Source organism: Rutilus rutilus (assembly GCF_951802725.1).
Source record: "Rutilus rutilus genome assembly, chromosome: 3".
In the NCBI taxonomy this organism is placed as follows: domain Eukaryota; kingdom Metazoa; phylum Chordata; class Actinopteri; order Cypriniformes; family Leuciscidae; genus Rutilus; species Rutilus rutilus.
Window position 1 is genome coordinate 16,527,495 of NC_140211.1, and position 26,234 is coordinate 16,553,728.

At 40.2% G+C, this 26,234-nt stretch overlaps 1 protein-coding gene across 1 annotated transcript; it reads right to left on the minus strand.

Moving 5' to 3' along the window:
* Window positions 1-3,552: 3,552 nt before the first annotated feature.
* Window positions 3,553-25,812, minus strand: tnfsf10l (TNF superfamily member 10, like). Its single transcript, XM_084405337.1, has 5 exons — window positions 25,437-25,812; window positions 18,704-18,853; window positions 12,108-12,144; window positions 11,787-11,888; window positions 3,553-6,892 (listed from the first exon to the last, which is right to left on the minus strand). The coding sequence occupies exons 1-5, from the start codon at window positions 25,632-25,634 to the stop codon at window positions 6,438-6,440; spliced, it is 942 nt and encodes a 313-aa protein (XP_084261463.1). The 5' UTR covers window positions 25,635-25,812; the 3' UTR covers window positions 3,553-6,437.
* Window positions 25,813-26,234: the final 422 nt, after the last annotated feature.

Below are 26,234 nucleotides of genomic sequence, written 5' to 3' on the forward strand. Positions count from 1 at the left end.
CCAGTGATTTGAATGAATGAGGCATTTATATAGCGCTTTCATATGAACTACTGTACACCCAAAGTGCTTTACAATCATATCAGGGGATCTCTCCTCAGCCACCACCAGTGTGCAGCAGCCACTTGGATGATGCGACGGCAGCCACAGAACAACGGCGCCAGTGCGCTCACCACACACCGGCTATAGGAGGAGAGGAGAGAGAGTGATAGAGCCAATTCATTGGATGGGGATTATTAGGAGGCCATGATTGGCAAGGGCAAATAGGTGGAATTTGTGATTTAAATTGTTAAAGGGGTAGTTCACCCAAAAATTCTGTCATTAATTACTCACCCTCATGTCGTTCCAAACCCGTAAGACCTCCGTTCATCTTCGAACACAGATGAAGATCTTTTTGATGAAATCTGAGAGCTTTCTGTCCCTCCATTGACAGTTACGCAACTGACACTTTGACACTTCAAAACGTTCATAAAAAGACTGTAAAACTAATCCAATATGAATTGAACGGTTTAGTCAAACATTTTCTGAAGAGACTTTATATGCTTTATGTGCCCCAAACACTTTAAATGATTTAAAGTGTTTTAAAAATGTAGGCATTTAGGCATTTTATTCACATATAAAAATTAATCAACTCAAACATCAGTTGTGGTAAACGGAAACTCAAGCATGTTCACTTGATGTGCGAGAACCAATGAGGTTCATTCTCGTGTTACGCAGCACGTTTGAGCTTCAGCAAGAACCAATGAGGTTCATTCTCGTGTTACGCAGCACGTTTGAGCTTCAGTAAGAACCAATGAGGTTCATTCTCGTGTTACGCAGCACGTTTGAGCTTCAGCAAGAACCAATGAGGTTCATTCTCGTGTTACGCAGCACGTTTGAGCTTCAGCAAGAACCAATGAGGTTCATTCTCGTGTTACGCAGCACGTTTGAGCTTCAGCAAGAACCAATGAGGTTCATTCTCGTGTTACGCAGCACGTTTGAGCTTCAGCAAGAACCAATGAGGTTCATTCTCGTGTTACGCAGCACGTTTGAGCTTCAGTAAGAACCAATGAGGTTCATTCTCGTGTTACGCAGCACGTTTGAGCTTCAGCAAGAACCAATGGGGTTAATTCTTGTGTTACGCAGCACATTTGAGCTTCAGCAAGAACCAATGACGTTCATTCTTGTGTTACCCAGCACGTTTGAGCTTCAGCAAGAACCAATGAGGTTCATTCTCGTGTTACGCAGCACGTTTGAGCTTCAGCAAGAACCAATGGGGTTAATTCTTGTGTTACGCAGCACATTTGAGCTTCAGCAAGAACCAATGACGTTCATTCTTGTGTTACCCAGCACGTTTGAGCTTCAGCAAGAACCAATGAGGTTCATTCTTGTGTTACCCAGCACGTTTGAGCTTCAGCAAGAACCAATGAGGTTCATTCTCGTGTTACCCAGCACGTTTGAGCTTCAGCAAGAACCAATGACGTTCATTCTTGTGTTACCCAGCACGTTTGAGCTTCAGCAAGAACCAATGAGGTTCATTCTCGTGTTACGCAGCACATTTGAGCTTCAGCAAGAACCAATGAGGTTCATTCTTGTGTTACCCAGCACGTTTGAGCTTCAGCAAGAACCAATGACGTTCATTCTTGTGTTACCCAGCACGTTTGAGCTTCAGTAAGAACCAATGAGGTTCATTCTCGTGTTACGCAGCACATTTGAGCTTCAGCAAGAACCAATGACGTTCATTCTCGTGTTACGCAGCATGTTTGAGCTTCAGCAAGAACCAATGAGGTTCATTCTCGTGTTACGCAGCACGTTTGAGCTTCAGCAAGAACCTATGGGGTTAATTCTTGTGTTACGCAGCACATTTGAGCTTCAGCAAGAACCAATGACATTCATTCTTGTGTTACGCAGCACGTTTGAGCTTCAGCAAGAACCAATGAGGTTCATTCTCGTGTTACGCAGCACGTTTGAGCTTCAGCAAGAACCAATGAGGTTCATTCTCGTGTTACGCAGCATGTTTGAGCTTCAGCAGACCAATGAGGTTCATTCTCATGTCTAGAGATCTAGCTTGTTAATGTCTAAGTGATCACAAACTGGCCTACTTTCTCTGAGAGGAGACTAATATCGACCTGAGGGATGATTGCGGTGCTTCTTGGTCTCACAGGAGAGAGATGATCCAGCTGATCTCCAGCCCCGCCGCTGCTCCCTTCGTGCCAACTGTCCCATTTGTTTATTTGTGTTTACTCTTCCAGGCCCTGCACAAATGAATGAGACAATTGAGGCCTGTGTGTGTGTGCCGAGATGTTGAATGATTCGGACAGTGCCTGGATGCGATTCCTGTGACATTCCAGAGTGTTCTGGTGGATTCTAGGAATTGGGGAGGACAAACTTAGGTTTGTGAATAGGAATGCCTGGTGGTCTTAATGAATGTCAGAAAAGCTTTAACGATGACACATATGAGTGACGGATTGCTAGGGAGCGCTGGCAAGGGGAATGTGTGATGAAGTGAGCGTATATTTGTGCAGGCAGAAACAAGGGCAGTCTGGGTGCTCAGGGCAGGTTGTCTTAAGTGTGTGTGTTTCTGACAGTGTGTGTGTGGCCACATCTAAAACTGAATAGACTGGTGTGTGGTCAACACTGCGTTAGTCAAATGGTGTGTAAGTGTGTGTGGCCTCTGAGTGTGTTTTGTTTTTGAGATTGTGTGACATTGGGATCCCAAGCAGAAGTGAGAATGATGGTGACTCATAGCTGGTTGTCTTGAAGAACAGAGAGCTGGGGAGTGATCTTAAACTTGGCTTTAAGTGTAGACTATACACTTATGTCGGTTTTTTTGTCTATCAAAGGTAAAAATGCATCATAAGCAGAGGACCAGCAGTCATTATATAGATCTGGCATTATATTTTAAGAGCTTCAAAAAAAAAAAAAGGGAGAGAGAGGGAGAAAAAAAAGTCAGAATGAGAAAAACTGGTCATGTAAAATGACAAACCTCTGCCAATTGCAACGGTCAATCAAACTAATGAATAATTAATTAGTGGAGATCCTAATATAGTTAGCACCCACTTATTATTGAGATATTCTTGTTCTAGTAAGGTTTGTAATGTGCCCAACAACTTTTCAGATCTTTCCTATGCCCTGTTCATAAGTAAAATAAATAAATACATTTATTTGTAATAAATTTTTTATGAGGCATATTAAAGCAAATGTTTCTCAAAAAACATTTTGATGTTGAAAACAGTGCTGCTTGAATAAATAGAATAGCATTAATTTCTTAATAAAATGTAAATCTGATAATAAAAAAAAAAAGTATAACGAAATAAAAAAAGATTTAAAGAGTATAAAACAATAGGAATCAATGGGAAGTCCCCACCATGATAGAAAAACAAACATTTGTGTGTGTGTGAAATCATCTTTTGTGTAAGAGAACCATGTGTGTCCTGGGTGTGTGGGTGGGTAGGTTGTGGTATTGTATGCAAGTTTGGCAAAAGAAAAAGAAAACAAATGGTGTAGAATTCCTGCTGGAAGTCATGAGCATGGGCAAAAATGCACAAACTATAAAGAGATTATCAAACTGTGACTCATGATTCAAAAAGGCACTTTAATTGTTGAAAATGACACCTTGAACTTCTGTTTTTACGACACAGATCAGACATTGTAAAATTATACAATAAAGATGGAGAGCGTGAGAGATATCAGTACATTCTTACCAAGATGGAGACGCAACATTGGTAAACAGTGCATAACGTCTTTCTTTAAATGGAAAACAGTCCCACAGATCGGTGATCAGAGAATTTAACAATCCCAAGAAAAAAAAAGAAAAGAAAAAAACTCTCGCTGGAAAAGGAAACACAATAGTCTTTTTGTTTTTAATTGACAGTTCGTGTTGCTCACTGGATTTCACGGTGCTCTGCCCCGCTTAAGTTTTTCACAGCAGTCCCATAAAGTCTTCGCAGAACTCCGTGAGATTTATAGTATGCAAACCATCATATCCACTGTTTTAGAGACCAGTCAAGCAATTCATTAAAAAACACACTCACGTATATACGCACCTAACATATATTTGTCTTCTGTGTTCACATTGTGGTTCTTTGTGGTTCAGAGGGCAAGTCCTGCAGTAATCCGTCTAGATCCGATGGAATTCAGCCATATTTCTTTTTCCTGGCCGCCCCTCACCCCACTACGACCTCCATGTTGTACAGATAGGTACATATTTCAACTTGTTTACACATGTGCACACTCACAAAAGACCCTGGACGGGCCGGAGCAGGCTGACTGGGATAATAAGCTCAGTTAGTGCGAATTAGTGGGATTATCCATACTCCACTGGGGAAAGTTCACCCAAAAATGAAAATTATTTCAGTTACTCTCCCTTCAATTTGTTCCAAACCTGTATGACTTTCTTTCTTCTGCAGAACACAAAAGACATTTTAAAGAATGCTTTTTTTCGAAACAATGAAAGTCAAGGCAGTCGGATTTGTTCGTTATCCTACTAACTTTCATTGTACAAAAAACAAACAAACATAAAAAACACACACACAAAAAAACAGATCATCTTCGTCATACTGGTTTGGAAGGACATGAGAGTAAATGATGACAGTTTTTCATTAAGTCTCACTGTGCTGCGAAATGATGTGGTTAATGATGGGTTCTAAGCATTGATGAGGTCATATATGACTTCAACACTGATCTAAAACGCTTTGAACCTCCCTTCACATGATAGAAGTTAGTGTTTAAATTGAAAGTGTTCTCAGATCAGTGCATAACGACAACCTAAAGGCACTTTTACGCATACAAAACCTAGTGGTATCTGACGTCACATTCTCTAGACCTAAAAAGGCACCCTGTGTGGGGACATTTTGGCATTGCGGCACATTATACCAGTCAATAGAAATGCACTAGCGCCAAAAGCATTACTTTTACGAAGAATAACTTGTTCTCCACCTCTGGATTAAATCAACGTCCGAGTTTCTTAATCCAGACAAATTGCTGATAAGAGTCAGTAAAGTTTTGTAATGTGTCGTATAACTAGTATTATGCTAAATGCCACAAAGAGTCTTGCCTCGATCGCTCTCGCTGTATAATATGATTTAAGGCACTGTCTTGGCAGGGGCCCTTTTCCTCACTCACTTTATCAGTAAAAACTGGGGCAGAGTCCAGAGAGAAGAAAACACATTTGTGGTTTACAATGAAACCCAAGCGAGTGTTTGTGCTTGCTCTCAGAAACACCATTGTGACAGCACTTGATCATTTACAGTGGAAAGTAATTACCCCCACCCACTCCTCCTTTGAAAAAACAGGCTCGTATCAAGATTCACAGCGCCGATTCATTTTGAGAGCGCCACGGCTTTTACGTTTTCCGCGGGAGGCTCATTTTGTGGGATTTTCATGCGACATCACAGCGCTCGTACATTCAATTCCAAACCTCATGATTCTGAATTAAATACAATATGTACACAGGTTGAACCAACCAACCACATAAAGAAAGAGATGGATGTACAAGTATGAAGCGCCACTTATCAGAAAAGTGTTTTTCAGGGCACTTAGGGTGTGTTTTTTTTATGTGTGTGCAGCACTAGAAAAAAACAAAACATTATATGGGAGCGACATTTCAACAAACCGTGTCTCGTAGTGTTTATTTAACCTTTCGTGTGGCCGGGACCACGTGAGCTGGGGAGCACGTGTCTCTCCCTGACAGTACTTCCTCCTGCACCCCGGACCAGACAGCAGAGGGAGACCTGTAAAAGTGATTTGTGTCGGAGACTGAACGAATGTGTTTTCGTCTTATCGCTGTGTTTTGCGTGTTTGGAAGCCATAAATACTCAGAGGAGTATGAGTGTTTTCAAATGCAGTCTTTACAACAAGCTGAATTCCTCTGTGTTTATGCGTGCGTGTGAACTTTTTTAGGTCCTTTTCTTGTCCGGGCATGCTGCTCCGCTGGTCCGACAGGACGGGGAGAATTCCGCACTACTGCAACCTGCCAGGATGCTCCTTTGAGGCTGGTAGAGCTACATACTTCCCCTTCTCATCTTTCTTTCCTCCACATTCCCGCTGTCATCATTCTCTTCTCATATCTCTGTTCTTAAAAATGTTTTAGATCCGCTGTACACAAAAATATTCCCCTCCAGCGGAAGAGAGCGAGTGGAGTTCACACGTCAAACCCTATACACACCATTGGCACAGATTCACTTTGTGTGAGCTTTTGTCTCTCTCCTGTTCATTGTTTTGCTACCGTTTCAAAGACTCACATCTTTGATGTGATTTGTAGAAATATACATACATTCCTCTGTCTATAAAAGAAATAACCTTGTCCGAAATGTCTCTCATTCATGCATCCTTCACATATTCAAAGTCTTAAAGAAAGGAAATTTGAACGATTAAAATGAGTCTTTTCTCTTTGGGTCGCAGCTCCAAAACGCTCCACCTAGTGGGTAATGTAGTCCCGATCCAGTTCCTCCGACGTGCTCTTACAGATCCAGACGGAAAGCTCCGAAATAGCTAGAAGAGTCCTCGCCGTACACCATCGTAGGAGACGAGACGGACACGAAGACCTCGTCGCCCGCTCGCAGCTCAAACAGGCCGCCCTGGTACACTGAGTGAAGGGCGTATTCGGCGTCTGGAGCCCAACATTTGGTCCCCACTCCCTTCAGAAGCTGAATCGGCCTCAGGTAGGAGGTTTTCTTATAGATGCACTGGACCAGCTGGTGGCTCACGCTGTTTTGATCCCCCTCGCTGGGAGAGGGGTAGCGGAAGTACACCTGGGAGTACAGGTAGTAGCGGCCGTCCTGGGGTACGCGAAGGCGCCCGTTGGCCAGTGACATGTTGTGTAGATGAGCGCCGAAGCTCTGGTTGGCCCAGGAACGTACAGGATGGCGGCAGGACTGGTGCAGGTCTGCTTGAGGGGTGGAGTACTGAGCGCCACCTGAAGGAAAAGGCAGGAGACGGACTTTCGGTTAGCACAGGGGAGTCAAACTGTCGAGCTTTAGCTCCAGCCATAATTAAACATGCAAGAACTAGCTAATCAAGGTCTTCAGGATCATTAGAAACCAACTTTTGGTGCTACACTCTGCAGGAGTTTGACTCATGTTGGTTAGCATGAAACGGCATTCGCAAACTGATCTATTTTTGTGTGAAACTTTTTGATGTTCAGTACATAACAAGCACATACACAAACAAACACAATTACTAAAACTTGAACTAAAATTTAAATGAAAACTTAAAGCTAATTCAAAATATAAATACTATAATTTTTGTTTTAACCTTTATTTAACCAGATGATCTCATTGAGATTTAAAACCTCTTTTTCAAGAGAGACCTGGCCAAAATGGCAGCATATTAACAGTGCATAGTTACAAATACGATCACCAAGCATACGCACAACAACAAGGAACATTTAAACAAGATCCTCAAGATACATAAACAAACAACATCAGACAACTTAAAAGTACAATTTATACCTACCATAGGTTTAAACGATTTAGTTACTTTAAAAACAGTGACAACAATTTATGGCATCTATTTCCAAAACTTTCATGCGTTGTTTAAATTCATCAAAAGAAATCAGAGTTCGCAATTGCAAATCAGTCTGTAATGTGTTCCAGGTGGCTGGGGCTGCATAACTAAAAGCCTTCTTACCTGGCTCTGTACGAACCATAGGTACAGATAACAAGTACAAGTTACCGGAGCGTAAATTATAAGAACTGATATTACGTAATGTATATGCCTCCTCACTGACAATGAGGGCCAGTTTGTCATTTTGTACAAGGTACAATGATGTATCTCCTGGTTTTCCAAGAAAAACAGGCTTTGTTTCTAAAATAAAATCCTATTTTTAATTTGAGCTTTTGTACCAGTTTATCAATGTGCAACTTAAAAGAGAGCTGATCGTCGATTAATATACCCAAAAATTTGTACAATTTGACTTGTTCGATCTGCTCACCATGTATAGTAAAAATACTTGGAAGACCGTCCAAAGACTTCTTAGATTTTGAATAAAGCATATCTTAGTTTTCTCAACATTCAAAACAGTTGTATGTTCAGTTGTATCTGAACAAGGTTAAAAGCAGATTGTAAATAAGAAAAAGCTTGGTGTAAAGTCGCAGCCTTACAATAAATAACGGTATCGTCAGCATAAAAATGGAAATGAGCCTGAGAAATGTCATCCATCCAAGTTATTAATATAGATAGTAAATAAAATCGGACCCAAGACTGATCCTTGCGGTACACCACAAGATACACTCAGAGTTGCTGATTTGGAATTGTCAAAATAAACACACTGAGTTCTATCTGCCAAGTAGTTAGTAAACCAATCAACAGTATGGTCAGAAAAAACAATATTATGTAGCTTTTCCAGCAAAATGCAATGGTCCACTGTATCAAATGTTTTGGCTAAATCTATAAAAAGAGCTACACAGGTGTTCTTGCAGTCCATTGCCTCAATAATGTCATTAATGACCTTCATTGCAGCAGTAGTAGTACTGTCCTGCCTTCCATGATTGGAAACCAAATAGTCCTTTAACTGATCAGCAACCAACGTTTCTAAAACTTTAGCTAAAATCGGTAATTTGGAAATCGGTCTATAATTATCCAAACATAGGCCGATTTCCAAATTATTGGTATCTCATTGTTGACTAGGGTTTGATTAAAAATAATTGCAATTGGTTTAGCAATAAAATCAGCAGCTATTCGCAAAAAAATAAATATCTAATGGTATAGAGATAATACTAAATAATACTAAATAACACTGAACGAAACAAAAATGCTTTGCAGATCTTTCATCTGTCGGGAAGTGATTGGATTGTGAAATGTGAGCATTACAAACTAAAATGACATTACTTGCTACTATTGACATAACCTTTATTATTTAATAGTTAGCCAACATTAAAGGCCAACCTTTTCATTCTGGAATAACATGTACTGTATTGAATGAAATGTATTGAAATGAAAATGTATTCATTACTTCAATGAGCTCATTGCTTCTGCTCCTTAAATTAATGCATTGTTTTAATTAATACATTGTTAGCTAACTGTGTGATTTGTATATGTGCATTTCTGAAATCCATAACTTGGACACAGTCTCCTCTGATAGCAGATCACTCAAAATTGTAATGTAGGCACATGCATTTTCTGTAAAGCTGCTTTGAAATTATATGTATTGTGAAAAGAGCTATACAAATAAATGAAATGAAAAACCATGAATGTGTGTTATGTGGGGAAGCATGGATATTAAATAAAGCTGCTTATTATTTTCTTGTTATGGCTGATAACTGATAAATTCTTGATATTAAAATTTAGTTTAGTTAATTTAATTAATTTAGTTTTGGTTAAATAAATTAAAAATAAATCATTACGTTTCCGGCATTACATTATAAATGTACAGTATGAAAAATGGATATTCGTTATGAGACTCACTAAAGATTACATTTAACACTTTCCTTTAAAAAAAAAAAGAAAAAAGATTTTTGATCATTTTCACAACAAATTTCATGGCCCCCAGAATATTTTGTTGAATGAATATCTGAACATGCAATATATAAAAAAGAACAGAGCCTCTGCTTTAAAAAAACTAAACGAAAACATTTTATTCTAGCTTTATGCTTTCTTATTTTATTAACACTTGAATGTGGTTAAGTTTAATAAAAAAGCAACATTTTGAACAAAAAGCTAAGAAAATCATGTTTTTGACAAAGACTGCAATGTGCAAAAGCAATGCTTTTATCGCTTTTCTTACAAACTACGGCAAATTCTGTCAATTTGCGAGGAAGCTTTGTCTCATAAATGACAGAAAATTCGGTCAATGGTGAGGAAATATTATTTTTTATAAAGATTACGTTTGGCGTCTATATGGTCACCTATGGTCATGAGCTCTGGGTCATGACCGAAAGGACAAGATCCCGGATACAAATAATAATAATAATAATTCGTTACATTTATATAGCGCTTTTTCTGAGACCTCAAAGCGCTTTACATATGGAAGGGGGGAATCTCCTCAACCACCACCGATGTGCAGCATCCACTTGGATGATGCGACGGCAGCCATATTGCGCCAGAACGCCCACCACACACCAGCTTACTGGTGGAGAGGAGACAGTGATGAAGCCAATCAGTGTATACAGGCGGCCAAAATTAGCTTTCTCCGCAGGGTGGCTGGGCGATCCCTTAGAGATAGGGTGAGAAGCTCGGTCACTCGGGAGGAGCTCAGAGTAGAGCCGCTGCTCCTCCACATCGAGAGGGGTCAGCTGAGGTGGCTCGGGCATCTGTACCGGATGCCTCCTGGACGCCTTCCCGGGAAGGTGTTCCGGGCGTGTCCCACTGGGAGGAGACCCCGGGGAAGACCTAGGAGAGACTATGTCTCCCGGCTGGCCTGGGAACGCCTCGGTGTCCCCCCGGAAGAGCTGGAGGAAGTGTCTAGCCGAGAGGGAATCTCTGGGCATCTCTGCTTAGACTGCTGCCCCCGCGACCCGGCCCCGAATAAGCGGAAGAAGATGGTATGGTATGGTACGTTTGGCGTCACTTAAAACTCACATAAAGTTAATCTCAATGTTAAAATAGGGGAAATAAGCATGCACAATTAATATACTATAAATCATGTGGAAAAGCAAATAATTAAAAAAACCACACCCCCCAAAAATTCAGTAGTAAAAATAAGAATAAATGTTCCAAAACAAGGAGCAGGTGCTGATTAAGGCAAGGCACATCATTCAGAAGGTAAAAGGGAGGAATGAAAGATTGGTGGATTGTCTTAAGAGTACAGGAGAGATCAGAACAGGAAGGTATGGCTGCACAGGAGAGGAAGTCACGGACAGAGTGAAAAATCGAAGAACGGAGAGAAAGAGGCTGGGGAGGAAGGGAGGTGTAGAGGAGCAGGCGGCGTGTTCCTCAAACACAATGAGCCACATTCCTCAAAGAAGATCAATAACACGCTAGACCTGCTCTTTGATTTACTGTTTCGAGACGTTTTTAAACGGCCGTTCTTCTGACAAAAGTGATAAAGAAAAACACATAGGAAGTGCAGATGTGTAGGAAAGCCCACTACGGCGGTTAATACAGATGTTCTCAAGGATTTAACAATTTCGGCTTTTTGAAGATAACAGCATGTGCAATTTTCGTAGTGCGTGTACGTGATCCATCATCAAGCACTTTGCAGACAGGTTTTTGAATAATGCATGCACGTGTAAAAAATAATGATCCGACTCATGACTCATGCTCTAAAAACAAAGCTGGTTTGACTCGGTTTCATTTCCTTCTGAGATGCGTGACTGAATAAATCTCTTTTTTTTCCCTGGCATGCGTGCAGTAAATAGGACTTTGATCCGAGTAGCAGAACTGTAAAGTAACAGACATGATTTTGGGATATTTAGTGATATTATTCTAAATAGCTAAACAATTTCAGGCTGTTTTGTAATCAGTTTCTTCTTTGCAGCTGTTTGCCAGGCTTTTATATGACATAGGGACGCTCTGCCACTGCCTAGCAGGATGGATGGATGGGTCATGTACATGAAGGGCACATTTAAAGCATGTATAGAACTGACTGGAATATACTAGATGACTTTTAACATCTGAACAGATCTTTTTTTAAATAAATTTTTCAACTTTGCAAATCATGCACTAAACGACTGAGGATCACACACACACACACACACTAACAGACTTTCAAGCTGTTCTGAACACAACAAACATCAAATGTGATACCATAAGCTTATAGACTTTTTGACCTAAAGCTTTATGGTTAAATGCTTAAGTTAAATTAAATTAAATTAGTTTTATAGACTAAATGTAATATTTAAATGTATTATTTAGTTTATATATAAACTCACCTGGTAGGCTGCTAAGGGTCAGGTGGGCTGATGGTCTCTGTGTCACTGTGGTCATGAACTTTGACCCTGATGTATTATATGAATGGGGCATGGCTCTTGCTTCTGAGAAAGAGACAGACAGTAGACAGTCAGCACATTGAAATACATTATAAAATCTGAATTGGTGTTGTGCAAGAGACTTTAACCTGTTCTTTGAACTGCATTGCGTTTTGTTATTGTCTATGTTTGTGTCATTATTCCTGGTGCCTTTAGCACTGTGCATTGCGCTGTCTTTGTGATTAATGGGAATTTTTAAGAAATGATGACTGATCATATGCTCACCATGTAAAGCCTGTTTGGAGATTATACTGTCTGTAACCTGTGAGAGAAACAAACAAAAAATACCATTAGTACAGACGACATATGATGACTTCTCAAATTCTAGATTCAACAGGAATGTGAAACTGGATGATTCAGGTTTATAATCGTGTCTTTCCTCCTTTTTGTTTTTTGGATAAAGTTTACCTCAAGTTACAAAACAGAAACATTTCTGCTGTACAATTTTCTATTTATCTTTCAGCCTTTGAAGACGGCAGTTTCTGAGGACAGAAATGTTCACTTTGTGTTGAGCTGGAGAGTCAGCCGGTGTATGAGACGACTAAGAATAGTTTTTAAGGTCACCGGTTTAAAGGGCAGTTTTTCAGTAGTCTGTGACGGCCATATGTCAACCAGTCAAACCCCAGTATCCAGATCATTAGTTCCACCGACTAGGTCTTGAACTGAAAACACTCTGATTACTGGCTCATTTCCACTGCCTCGGGCCAGCCTCAGCTCAGGGGTAACATGTTCCAAACATCATCTAACTGAACTAAATTAAGCAAATTGAAAACCCTTGATGATTTGTTAAAAATGTAGTCAGTGTTTGTATCACTGTATTAATACCATTCAGCACAACAACAGAAACAAAAAAACAAACAGAAAATGTCATCAAGGAAGTAGTGAATATTATCCATAAAGCTGTTCAGATTTTAAAAAAGTTACTAAGTAACAAGCAAAACTTTAACCCAACTCAACATTTTCTTTCCACTTTCTTGAATCCTTCTTGGATAAAGGTTAAATGCCAGAGTTAAGATAAATATAAAGTTTGGCATGTAAGTTTTACCATCTATTTTAGTCTATAAAATTTATAGTGTTTTGCCTTTCCATGTTTCGCAGTACGTTGTGTTGTGTTTGGTTGTTGTGTATTACTGTCTATGCTAAAATATGAATGGCTCTTTAAACAAACACTTTAATCTAAGCTTTTTGACATGACTGCGTTTGATAAAACAAGATTTTTTTTTTCTTTCTTAAGGAATAATAATTTATTCCCTCTCCTCCCTTCTCTTTCTCTCTCTCCTCCCCAGTCCCTCTCTGTCTGGCATCATCAACTCAAGCGTGAGTGTGTGATGGAGTCTCTGTTGTTCTTGGCGCACTCTCTCTCTCTCTCTTTTCTCCTCTCCATTCATCAGACAGCCGAGCGCCTGTAGGCTTTATAACGTGACATAATCTCACCCAGACCACAGCAGAGATGGATTTCTGACCAAAGCTTTCCCTTTTTCACTTTAATTTCTGGTGCAGTAAATGGTCCTGAAGTCAATTCCACGTCTCACAGCAGATAAAGGCTGTTTTAGCATGTTTGTGTACATGCTGCATATCAGAGAAAGAGAGAAGGAAAAAGAAAACAAGATGGATTCATAGAAATCATTCCAATTGTCTTCATAATTATTATCCTCTTTCCTGCTTTTGTTTAAATTTATTTTTAGATAGATAGATGGATAGATAGATAAATGGATAGGCTATGCAATTGGTAAGGTGTTCTGGGTGGTTGCTAGAGGGTTGCTATGATGTTGTTCTGGACTGTTGCTAGGATAATGCAAGATAATTACTATGGTGTTTGGGGTGGATGCTGGGACATTGAAGACGGATGGATGCTAGAAATGTCTGGGTGGTTACTAGGTGTTGCTATGCAGTTGCTAGGGTGATCTGGGTGGTTGCTATGCATTTGCTAGGGTGTTCTGGGTGGTTGCTAGGACATGATAGCTAGATGGATGGATGGATGGATGGATATAGATGGATGGAAGGATAGATAGATAGATAGATAGATAGATAGATAGATAGATAGGATGCTGCAAGATGGTTACTAGGTTGTTCTGGGTGGATACTAGGCATATGTTATTGTTTGTTACTGTTGCTAGGACAATGCAAAAAGATCCTACAGAGAATATAGGAAACACAAAACAAAAATGTGACACCAAAAATATATATTTTCTAAATCTTTCAGGATTTTAAAACTCCTTTTCCTCCAAGCGCAATTTAGCTGTCAAGTCAGGTTCTACACAATATGATATAAGACTGTAAGATTCAATTAAGAATGGAAAACTCCTGGTTTATCCAAAAGAGCTTATGGAATTGTCCCATTTTGTTCCTTTTGGAATGGTTCTCACTTATGACAGATATTCCAGTAAGAATCCTTCACACAAGCATTTATCAGTGAGGCCTAGTTAAAGTGTGCACGCAATCTGTTTTCTGGAAAACACAACAGAGTTCAGAAGGTGGAGACCCATACAAAGCCCTCAACAATAACAATAAACACACCCAGCATTAGACCTTTGGCCCCTAAACCCGTGTGCCAGAAAAGGCGTGCAGCCGAGGAAGATTTTTCCTCCATTCATAGCGCAGGAAGCGAGTGCATGCACACAGCGTGCGAAGAAAGCCATTAGCGTTCTCTCCAGCTGAGTTTAGTGGAGACGGCAATCCAATATTTTTATGTGGCCGCCAGTGCCAGAGATTGCTCTGCCGTTGAGATACGCGTTCCCTTCCTCCAGGGGGATTATTAATAAATAACTGTTGCTTTCCTTGAGGCGTAGAGCATGGCAAACAATAAATCCCAGAGCGTGACTCAGGTAAAAGGCTAATAACCGACAGTACTGAGACACAAACACATACTGTACACACACTCTCTGCTGGATAAAATCAGTGCACGCCTGTTATGGGCCTTTGAATGAATGGGGTGTGTGTATATGCTTACAAGTTGTTTCCTGCCATTCTTGGCTGCCGTCTGAGGTCGGCCCCATTCCTCTGTCCCCCGGCCCCCTTCACCAGAGACCTACCGTTCCACTAGAGCACAACAGTCTCCTGGATCTGACCTTAAGCCCTGTGAGAATTAATCTCTCTCTTTTTCTTTTTCTCTCCCCCTCTGTAGAAGTCTGTATCTATTCACCTGGGGCCGGGTTGCTCCAGCTGTGCGTAAGGTACAGCTTAGCATAAATGAGAACTATGTTACAACCACTCAAAATGTGATCATTGGACTATTGCACTTAAATCAAATGCAACCCTTTGTTTAAACTAAATATTTATGAAATCTTCCGACCGGGAGTATGTAATGCGATTGGTCTGCCAGCAATATGACAGACTGGATTACATCAGTGAGAGCTTGATTTGTGTGAACTTTATTTCTGCATTTAGGTCTTAAGTCTTACAAATAGCTGGTGCAACCCTACCCTGCGCTTTAAAAGTCGGGGTTAGTCCTGTTTGTGCCTGTGTCTTCCTGGCTCTCTCTCTCTCTCGTTAGGGATCTCTGCCACAGTGACACTTAATGAGGTGTTAAAGATGTGACAGGCCGTCTTCAGTCTCTCTTTTGGTGTGGAGAATGGGCTTGAAGACTTCCGAGGCTTTAAACCCAACTTAATCTCGCTTTCTTTTTCTCTCTCTCTCTTTTAGATGGAAGGTCGCTGTGCAGCACTCGTTGAAATTCGACTCTAAGTAATACCAGCTTTGAGAGCTCAGCACATATTTGGCAGGAGGCGAGCCATCGTGTACTCCACGCAGAGCAACATGAGAACACCAACTGGACCGGCCTTTATTGCTTTATTAACTTCTTTCTCTTTTCCTTTCTTTCCACCCTAGCAAATCTCGTGTTCACTTGGTACCAAACCCACTCCGTGTCCACAAGCTAGTAGTTTCCCGTAGTTTTACGAAACAAACAATACATTCTTCCAGAAAAAACGCATGTAGTAAAACCGACCACATCATCGAAAACAGTCCTTGAGCTATGATCATGCACAAGATAAAAGTTAGAGGGCAGACAGAGATGGCCTTTGTGTTTGTTCTGAGGCTGGCGGAAAACTTTGCGGCTGGCGGAATGCCCCGAGTATGATCACTGCTTTCATCGTAAATCTGTTTGAGACGCCGGTGGTGATGCAGCGCTGCCTCAGCCCTGAAGACGAGATGCTTCCTCATCTAATGAGTCATTAGGAGAATCTGAGACAAGCGGGGAACGGGGACAAAACGTCCCATTTAGCTTTGCGGGAAACTGAGGAGGGATTTAGGGATATTGAGAGGACTCAAGTGGCTGCTGCGGGGTTCCTGTTCAGGTGTAGTTTGAGGATATAATATTCCTTGGAATGCTGATATCATTTCTGGGCTGGATCGTATCCATTCTGGCCGAGATGTTGTAGTGTCTTTTGATTTGTTGACTCACATTAGGCTTTCTGCATGTGAGCCTGCGTGATTCTCTGCGGACGCAGCCATCTGTTTAGTGAATGAACCGAACTCTTGCAGGGTTCCACTCTTGTTAGCCGTGCAGTTTTTCTGTATTATTGGTAGCATCAAAGCTCAACAAGGGCCATAGAAAGTCAAGGAGCAACAATGGTCAGTGGTTTGCATATCCTTCACGTCTGTACGCCGCTTGTGTGCTGAGCCCGGCTAAAGTCGAGAATCTGGAGGACGTACGACTTTTCTATTTGCTTTTTTTTTTGAGTCCTCCATAATAACTACCAGGTGTTCTGGCATTCTCTGGATTCTGAAGGTCTTCGCTTCAGAAACATGCATTTCCTTCATCTCTCCTCGCTCACTCATTCCCTGCCTTCGCTGCGAACGCTCTCTCGATCCTCCTTATCCTCTCATTCTTTTTCTGTGTGCTTTACCTCTGCGCTGACATGAAGCTGGAAAAGAGCCCGAAGCCTCGGAGTGTGCTTGTTCGGCCTGTTTCTTTGTCTTTGTGTGAATTTCTTCTTTCTTCATCTAAATCTGAATCTCACTCTCTTATTCACATTGACGCGTGAACACGCATGCAGACACATGCACATAGACTTCTCTCTTTATGTATTGTGGGACTCGCATACAATCTAGCCCATATGCTCTGGCAAAACTCTACATTATTTGTTTACTTTTTCCACTGACCGATCCCTTAGCATGATCAGGGAATTCTTTAGCGCACCATAATTGCGTCTCTCAGAAGTGGCGCATGTGTTTTTAATTAAGAGGCAAATGCCTCTGTCTCTGAGTGCCAATAAATTGTTTGCAGCCTCACTCAATTAGTAGTGAAAGATTTGACGGTACGCACGGGCTGTTGCGCATAGCGGCAGGGGTAGGACAGGGTAGACATGCACCATAAAATCTGATAACATATTCCCGGAGCTGAGAGACTTGGGTAAACAAATGGGTGGCACGGAAAATTAATATATAAAAAAACATGGCATTTAGAAGTTCCGACACCATAATGCAAATGCCTAAAGTGGAGTGAAAATGAACCCTGTTTTCTTTCTAAACAAACGTTTCCTGGTTTAACTGTTAATGACTCATTGGTGTGGGTTATTCCAAAGAAAGAATTTCTTTCTCTTCTGCAACAACTTTTCTGCTGATCTCACTTATTCTATGTGGGCTATTGAATAATGTTCACCAATAGCCAAATAATCAAATAGTCTCTGATGGATAAAATCAAGTAGGATGCACAATTTATTTAAAATAAAAGTTTTAAATTATTACATTGTATTGGTGGATAATGCTCACAACATAATTGTGCATGTTTAAATTGTCATTTATTTTGACAAAATAGTATGACATTTTAATATTGCTACCTTAACATATAATACTAGCGTTCAAAGGATTAGGGTCAGTAAGATTGTTTTTATTAAAGAAATTAATATTTGATCATTTAAATGAATACATTTATCAAAAGTGACAGTAAAGAATTTTACATTTATAAAAATATTTCTTTTCAAATAAATGCTGTTCTTTTTTAACTCTGTATTCATCAAAGAACACAAAAACATGGTAACATGGTTTCCACAAAAATATTAAGCAGCACAACTGTTTCCAACATTGATCATAATAAGAAATATTTCTTGAGCACCAAATCAGCATATTAGAAACATTTCTTAAGGGTCATGTGACACTGAAGACTGAAGTAATGATGCTAAAATTCAGCTTAACCATCACAGGAATAAATTACATTATTTAAAATTAATTATTTTATTATTTTAAATTGTCATACTTTTTACTGTATTTCTGATCAAATAAATGCAGACCTCAAACTTTTGAATGGTAGTGTGTTTAATGTAAATAAGTGTTTTACTTTACTTGATGCTTTGCAATTTAAATCACACCTTTAGAGCGAGACGTTTTCTGAAATCAAGCCCCAGGCTATCAAACATGTCAGTTTTATTAATGTAAAAACCACTGGAAGGCTGTGAGGGGAAAAAGCTGGACGCTGAAGGGATAACCAGCCACGCCAGGGGAAAACCAAGACATTTCCTACAAATCTCAGCTCTGACTGCTAGACTGGTTCATGATCAGGACAAGGGGGTGAGTCACCCTCTACAATGCTGCATATACAAGCATAAATGCCTGAAAAACTCTCCCATGACTCAACCATCCACTTTTCTTCCCTTAGGAGATTGTAATCACTTGCCAGGACACATTTATGGTACTGGCAAGTTGCTTCACGCTGTGAGGAACTTGACTTGCAACTGTTGTCTACAATTGTGCCCATGCATTGAAAAGGCAGATGATGTTTTTAATAGCTGTTATTAAGACATGGCTTGCCTTGACAGATATCCTGACAAATGAATGCAGAATGTTGTGCAACAAGTAAAATCAAACAAGAGACTTGAACTCACCTTGGAAATATAGGCCTTGATACCCTCAGCTAATTTGATGCAAGGCTCTCCAAACAGTTGGGCCAGGTCTTCGGGAATGTCCCGGTCTTTATCCAGGGCGTTAAGCAAGCCAAGGCACCGCAGCTCTTCTGTAACCCCCTGACTCTTAACCTGCCAAAAAGATGAAAATTAGAACACAAGTTAAAATCACAACCCCTTAATCTGTAAAATAAAATGTGGTTTGAATGCCACGTCATCCCAAGAAATGATGAGAACAGCACTTTGGTTTAGGAAGCAAAATGGGAAACAGGGGGCTGAAGGCATGCTCAATGAGGAAACAATCTGCTCAAGGCCGAAGCGTAGGCTGAAGATCAAAACAAGGGCAAGTATCCCTCTTGACCCTTTCCTGGAAAGTAGATGAGGACATCTGCAACGGGGCTTGCTATGGAAAGCCAATGGGCAACAAGTTCAGCTTAAAGACCTTGAGCCAGCTGGAGAGGTATGTCCTACATAATGAGGTACTTTAAATGACCTTGCACCGAAACCCTTGCTCTTATTTTCAGTCTCTTTCTCTCTCTTTCTGTCCCTGTTCAGAAACTCGGAGCCGCTCCAAGAAATATATGTTGCCAGTTAAGGATCTCTGTGTGCAATTTCGAAGCCTTGAGTCACGGTCCGCCAAAGCTCCTAATGACTCTCCAGTCGCCGGCGGAGCGTGGCAGCAGAAGGTGTGTTTCGTTAACTCTCGCCGCTTTATGGTTTTCAAAGGGAGTCAGGCAGGTAATGATGGTCCCCCATGTTGAGCAGGGCTGTGCTCACAGGAAGAGCTCAAGACTGATCTGAGATCAGTTTTGCTATTTCTTGTGTAACTGCACAAACGAGGCTAGTCCTGGAAGCACTTACAGGACTGAGGCCAGACTTGTACATATGTGTTGATCGACAAACCGTTTGCGGTTTTGTCTCATGGGTAAGCTTGGGCTGGTCCTGGATCAGCACATTAAAATGACTTCAGCGCAAGCAGAAAAGTACATTAAGAAAAAAGTCTAGTTTGGTTGCACTTGCACTTTACTATACGGTTCAATTTGTAAACATTACTGACTATATATCAGGGGTCAACAATAAAGATGCAAGGGAAATAGATTTGGGCCAGTGCTGCGGTGCAACTGAGTTTTACTTTTGTTTATCTTGTGCATCTGTTTTTGCGAACTTAAACATTTGGTTTTCTGTTATGTATTCAACATGGCTTTTGATAATTCTTCTGATTTGTGACCAAGATAATTTTATCTGGCTAACGTACAGTAGATGAGGTTTTGAAAGAATCAGAATGAGTTAAAAACTACAAAATAATCAGTAATGTTTTGCACTGTGTTGGATTCATGTTGCATATTTGCGTTTTTGTACAGAAAAAAAAATGTTTAGTGAGCCAAATGTTACTAAACCACTTAACTCAAAAATTTGGGGTCGGTAAGATCTTTCAATATTTTTGAAAGAAGTCTTACCAAGGCAACATTTATTCAATCATAAATGTATTAATATTTTAATACTTTAAAATGTTATTTACTCCTTTTCAGCAGCTATTACTCCAGTCTTCATGATCCTTCAGAAATCATTTGCTGATTTGATGCTCAGGCTTTGATGCTTAAGCCCAAAATATACTTCTGTGTCGAACTCACGTGTCTAGGCGTACCCTGACGTGCACCTCTCCAAAACTGTAACAACGCGTCAATTCTACACGGGCCGCAAGCGCTGTGATTGGTCTGCTAGAACCCATCCCCCTAATTTTTTTTTAGGAACCTTTGATGAATAGAAAGTCCAAAAGAACAGCATTTAAACATTCTAAAAAGTCTTTACTGTTAGTTAAAAATAAATAAATCTATTTAATACATCAGTCTTGATATATAAAATCATCCATTTCTTTTCTTTCTTTCTTTTTTAAACATCTCTCTAACCTCAAACTTTTGAATCGTGTGGTGAGACCAGCAGAAAAAAAAAATCTAATTAGTGAGCCCTGAATATATGTTAAAATTAATAAATACTGTAAAAATACTGTTCAACTGTAGTTCATGATAATCAGTACATTAACAAATATTGAGCCTTACTGTAAAAGTGTTCTAATTAGGGGTTGCTCCAATAAGCTATATTTACCACTTGAGCTGTTGCTATCTGATACCTGGAAAACAGAAACACCCTCTAACAGGTCACGGTTTGATCACGAAACCCGGTTTATCTGATGTGTCATAACATGTGCTTGCGTGTACATGTTCAAAACCTTCATAACTGTAAACAACTTCTTGTCTTGTAAGTGCATTCTTCCTGCTATTTCTCTCATAGAAATGGGTCAGTCACACATGACCTGGAATCTGAAGTACTGTCCAGGGTGTGGATAAGTGTGAGCCAGCAACTGATCATTTGTCATTGTGAGTTACACCAAATAGATTAAGCAACTCTGGGTCAATGCTGCTACACCCTGATACATGTAAACTCCAACAGTATTGCTATACGTAATCGTTCACATATGGGCCGTGTAGCTCAATACGCGGTAAAATCAACATAGAAGTTGGTATTGAGTCATTGGTGGTGAGACTAGTGGCGCTCAGGAGGGTTTCTGATCCCAGTGAGGGCAGCAGGAAGTGGGGAACAATGCTTCAGTGTTAGCCCTGGTTTCTGTAGCTGGGGAAAAGAAGCCACCACTGAACTTTCTGCTTCACTCCACATCCATTGCTTTTTTGGGAAAGGATTAAATAAAGAAACCAGGCGTGTAACTTAAATCCATGCCAGGGGCTCTCTGTCTCTGCATCTCACTATAACGTCTAACCCTTCCTCTCGCTTCTCTCTTTTTCGTCTATCCCTGATCCATGTGTATGTTTTTTTTAGTTCCCCCCTGCGGTCTCAAAGAAAGGAAAGCAGCCAGAAAGTTGGTAGTGATCTAAATGATCTGCGAGGGCTGAAGCTCTGCAACTTTGGATGAATTCCCAGAGGACAACAGGTTTGTCTAAGCAGGTCTTCAAAGGAAACTTCAGCCAAATATTCAATTTGTGCATTTGGCAAAAACGAACTCCGAAGAGATTGTTCTCTTTCTCTAGAAGACCACACAGAAGTCAAAACCTGTCTAGGCAATAGAAAGCAATGCTGTGGCCTTGGGTCGACTAGTCTCTAAAAGCAACAAATCATGTAAGATTTGAAGAAGGGAAGAAGGGAACCCCAATTTTGAGCAAAGTTTGAGTTTTATTTAGACTTAAACAATGAAAAGTATGCAAACAAGTTCAGTAGGTGCTTTCCACTCAATGACGAGTTTCTCTAAAATTAGCGCATGTGACACAAACAACGAGTTAAAGTTAGTGATAGAGGGCATTCTCAGCATGCCACTGGCCCTTTAGTACACACCTGTACATACAAACATTCGACTTTACAATGACCCGTGCCATTGTGTGTGGCAAAAGCCCCAGTTGCCAAGGGCAACTATCCTTTTTTTCTCATAATCACCTTTGTCTTGGCTCCTCTCATTGGCTCATAAATCTTTGGCAAACGGCCAATGAAGACAGGCCTTATTAAGAGTCCATTGTGATGCGTTTTTAAAGCCCTCTGGGTGTTCTATGAAATCTCGGGCCATCGCCGTCCCGTTCTGCTCTGTCTGACTGAATGTTACACTTCTAGAATACTAACTACATGCCTGTCAGTGGACCCCGGTTTCTTTTCCCGAACCAAATGGGGCCCTAGCAGTCGTTTAGTCTAGAATATCTAAGCACTTCTGGGAAGCAGGATTTGTTTTTTTTTCTCTGCATATAATTAATACAGAAATTAAACATGACAGGAACAGATTGGAGTAATTATGAACTTAGTTTAACTCAAGTTACTTGACTGAATACGTTTCAGCTTCCTTTTGGGGCTAATCACACCAGAAAAGACTGTTAAATTTGATTATTGTCAAATAAAGACAGATAAAATGCCCCTAAATGTCTTTGGAACATTCAGTCCGCAAAGTTTTCATTACTGCGCTAAATGAGGGAGTAGCATTGTTTATTAGCCGTCCTGTTGGTGTAAACCGGGGCTTTGTTTGTCCTTGCAGGCTCTGATAATGGGGTAAAATGGGGGTGTTTACTCGTCTTTTAGGACAACACTGTGAGCATCCCATCTGGCCAGTGCACCAAGATGAGCACAGGATATTTATGTTAGTGTAAAAGAATGTTCATTAGGCAACAGCTGTGTGTGTGTGTGTGTGTGTGAGACAGAGAGAGAGAAAGCGAGTGCATTTATTTTCAGCACATTCTCACTCAATAGCTCAATTCTTTTTTCTTTCCTTTTCAGCTTGTCATTGTGTTGAATTGATGACCGTCAATCTGGGGTGTAAAAAAATCGTTAATCCTTCACTAACACCACGTTGATGTTTAATCCTTGAAAATATTTTCCTAAGGCTTTTTGTCCATGTACGACTGAAACTTCATCATAACTCGGGGCCCTTGAAATAGACCGGGAGATATTTCAAACCCTTCTCAGATTTATTAGAAAAGCCCGCGACTTGTGCGTTACGCAAGATTTATACCGAGAAGTGAATCATTGCTTGGCCTAGTTTAATTTACTTAGCAACGATGAAAAATAAAAAGCTATTCTGTGCTACCTAATGGATTTAGATGCAGGACGAAATGTATACATTTATCAAATTTATAGCTCAAAGTTGCTTTATATCGGTAACATTTATACAGAGCTTTGTCCTTGTGTCAGTTTTGTATTTAAGGCTGAACTAGAGTGTGTAACGCTGGAAACTATCCATGCCTTCTTTGGGCCTGGCAAACATAACGTAACTTGAATCCACAAAGAATTATCAGAGAAAAGCAGCCACAATTAGACGTAATTATATGTTCTACATAAAAAGCATGATATTACAGTGAGAATGAGAGGGAAAGACAGAGGAAAATTGAATCAGAATAAAGACTAAATGTGAAGGAGAGGGGAAAACAAGAGGGTGAGAGAGTGAAAAGTTGTGGATCTTGGCAATGGAAAATGTCACAGGAGATTTACCATGGGGAGCCTGAGAGGAGACAAACATTTGCTTGCAGGGTATTGCTTTACAATGAATTTCTGTTAATGTTGCTGAGGGGCCAGTCTAGAACTGCATGTATCGTGTCGGTTGAGGGAGAAGGATATTGAGGCTGGAATGAACTGCAGGCACCAGACAGTACCATGCCACAGCACTACCTTCCGGCTCAGTCCCACACCTAATCTAAGCTGATTTTGTCAATCGTGGTTACTTATAAATAGGTCACCCGGAACTCTGTGTAATTTCAACGGTGATGACTTGCGTGGGAGCTTCTGCTTCTAGCCTCTCTGTTGTGTTTACCGTCTCGTAGTGTGACCGTGAATTAACCTCACTTTCTTTTTCCCCGTAGAGGTAGAGCGTTTATTTGAAACAATCAGTCTTATCTCACCGAGCGCTATCGTTTTACCGGTTTTGCTGATCGAAGTGCAGTTTTATATTGAGAGTATTACAGCCTAGGTAACTTCAGACTTTTTATGTCATATTTGACTTTGAAATAACCCTATTATTATGGGTTCAGAGTTTATTAATATTCTACAGGGCTTACAGAATTCTACCTCAACCTGGGTTTTGGGTCAGAGTATGACTAAACGCATCACAAAAAGGCAGAGTGATTATCTGCCAAAAATATACTGACAAAATGATCATCTCAATAATCTCAACAATGTGATTCTGATTCATGAATGGTTGGACTTTAATTGACAGTGCGTGCACTTTCAGTGTACTTACAGTGTACTTACCCACGAAAATACTGGGTAATGTAAGGTAACAACATGGGTTAAAGTTAAGGTTCAGGGTTAATACCTAGTTATTACCCAGTTAGTGTCAGTTCAATAAGTACACAGTACATAAGAAACATGATGGTAAAATAAAGTGCAACCCATAGAATGTTTAAGTTGTATTCTATGCTGTTGTGTGTATTTTATTAACACTATGTCTATTTATTATGCTGACATCTAGGCAGTAAAGCATGCATAGGAACTTTTGAAGTGTTTCCAACACAATACAATGTTGCAAAACAAGTAGGCTACACAACTTCCTTGTCTCAGTATTTTGATTAGGTAATCATGTTTTTGTTGTTCATGTGCAGGTTTGCATTTTTAACACTGGTAATAATCTGACATGTCATACTATTCATGTCATTTTTATTTTAGATTTTTAAAAAAAAGATATTTGTATTTTTTATGATGACAATGCTTAATAATAATTGTATGTTTTTTTTTTTTTTATTACCCAAGAGCACACATTAAACGTGATTTGATTCGTCTGAAATCAGTTTGATCTGAATCATTGTGGTGAATTCAAAGCCTTTAACGTCCTCAAAAAACCGCAAATGATTAAATTAAATTAGCCTACATGAAATTAACCATTTTCCCATCACAATTCAGTGCTTTGCTTCTTTGACTATGTAAATGCCTTTTATAGTAGCATTCTTTGTATCTTGGAATATAAACTGATACATCTCCGATTTGTAACTTAGTAAAAGTTCTCCTCTGTTGCAGATTTGGTCTGACCGGGTCTCAAAACTTAGTGAGCTGCCTACCTTGACAGCATTTTGGGGAGTCATGGGCACAGTAACGAGTAAACATGCTGTCTAGTCAGTGCACTATGTTTCGCCCCTAACGCGCCTGTGATGCCCCAAAAAAACCTCACAAAGTTTTAAGACACGGCCTGTTCGTCTGATATCGACAAGAAAATAATCAGTGCCACTTAAAAAACGCTTACCTGCGATAAAGACATGTTTAAGTAGACAAAGAGTCCGGTGGTCGAGGCTATTTGCAGCACGACCACCACGATCACGACCATTGCGATCCATAACTTTGACGGCGAGTCTCGACTACGGCTGTTCGCCGGAACCATCATGTATGTAGTGGACTCGCTGCTGACCGACCTGAAGTAATCCTGGTTATTCTGAGTAGCCATGGCATTCCTAAGACGTGAGTAGATACGAAGTTAGTGACAAACAAATTTAAATCAGCAGCGGGACGTTGAATAAACTCCTTATTGTTGGCGCAGAGTGGCCGTGGGAGGGTATAGAGTCTGTCCCACACACTCGCATGCAGTCAGTCACTCACTAATGTTGCAGGACTAGTGTTTGTGTGTGTGTGTGTATGAGACGCTGAGGGGTTGAGCCTCAAGAGTTTCTCGAGGTAGGCTACATTACCGCAACTCCTCATGATTTCCTTAACCCTTTTCCTCATACAAGATATCCTACTATATTAATAATATTCGGAAAATATCGTTAATACATAAATATTTTATTTTGTATATTACTTCAAATTGTAATTGTGACATCATAAATTACATTGGTCTCACTCTCCCAACTTTTGATATTACAGAAAAGCCCAGGATGGTCCCTTTCATGCTGGAGAACCAGCAAGGGTTAAATCCCATTTTAACCGGTGGTTGGAGTCTTTTTGACTCCAAATAAGGCTCCATATTATCCACTAGGCCTACAATATTTAAAGCCTTCGTGACTTTTCCAGTTGTTTATGATTTACTGGATAAGCCGATAAAATAAAT

Excerpts from the sequence above, each read along its gene's own strand:
- tnfsf10l (XM_084405337.1), bottom strand. The coding sequence starts at position 25,634 with ATGGCTACTCAGAATAACCAGGATTACTTCAGGTCGGTCAGCAGCGAG. Across the intron at positions 11,889-12,107 it reads CTCCAAACAGGCTTTACATG|AAGCAAGAGCCATGCCCCAT; the intron begins GTGAGCATATGA and ends TCTCTTTCTCAG. Across the intron at positions 6,893-11,786 it reads GACCCTTAGCAGCCTACCAG|GTGGCGCTCAGTACTCCACC; the intron begins GTGAGTTTATAT and ends CTTTTCCTTCAG.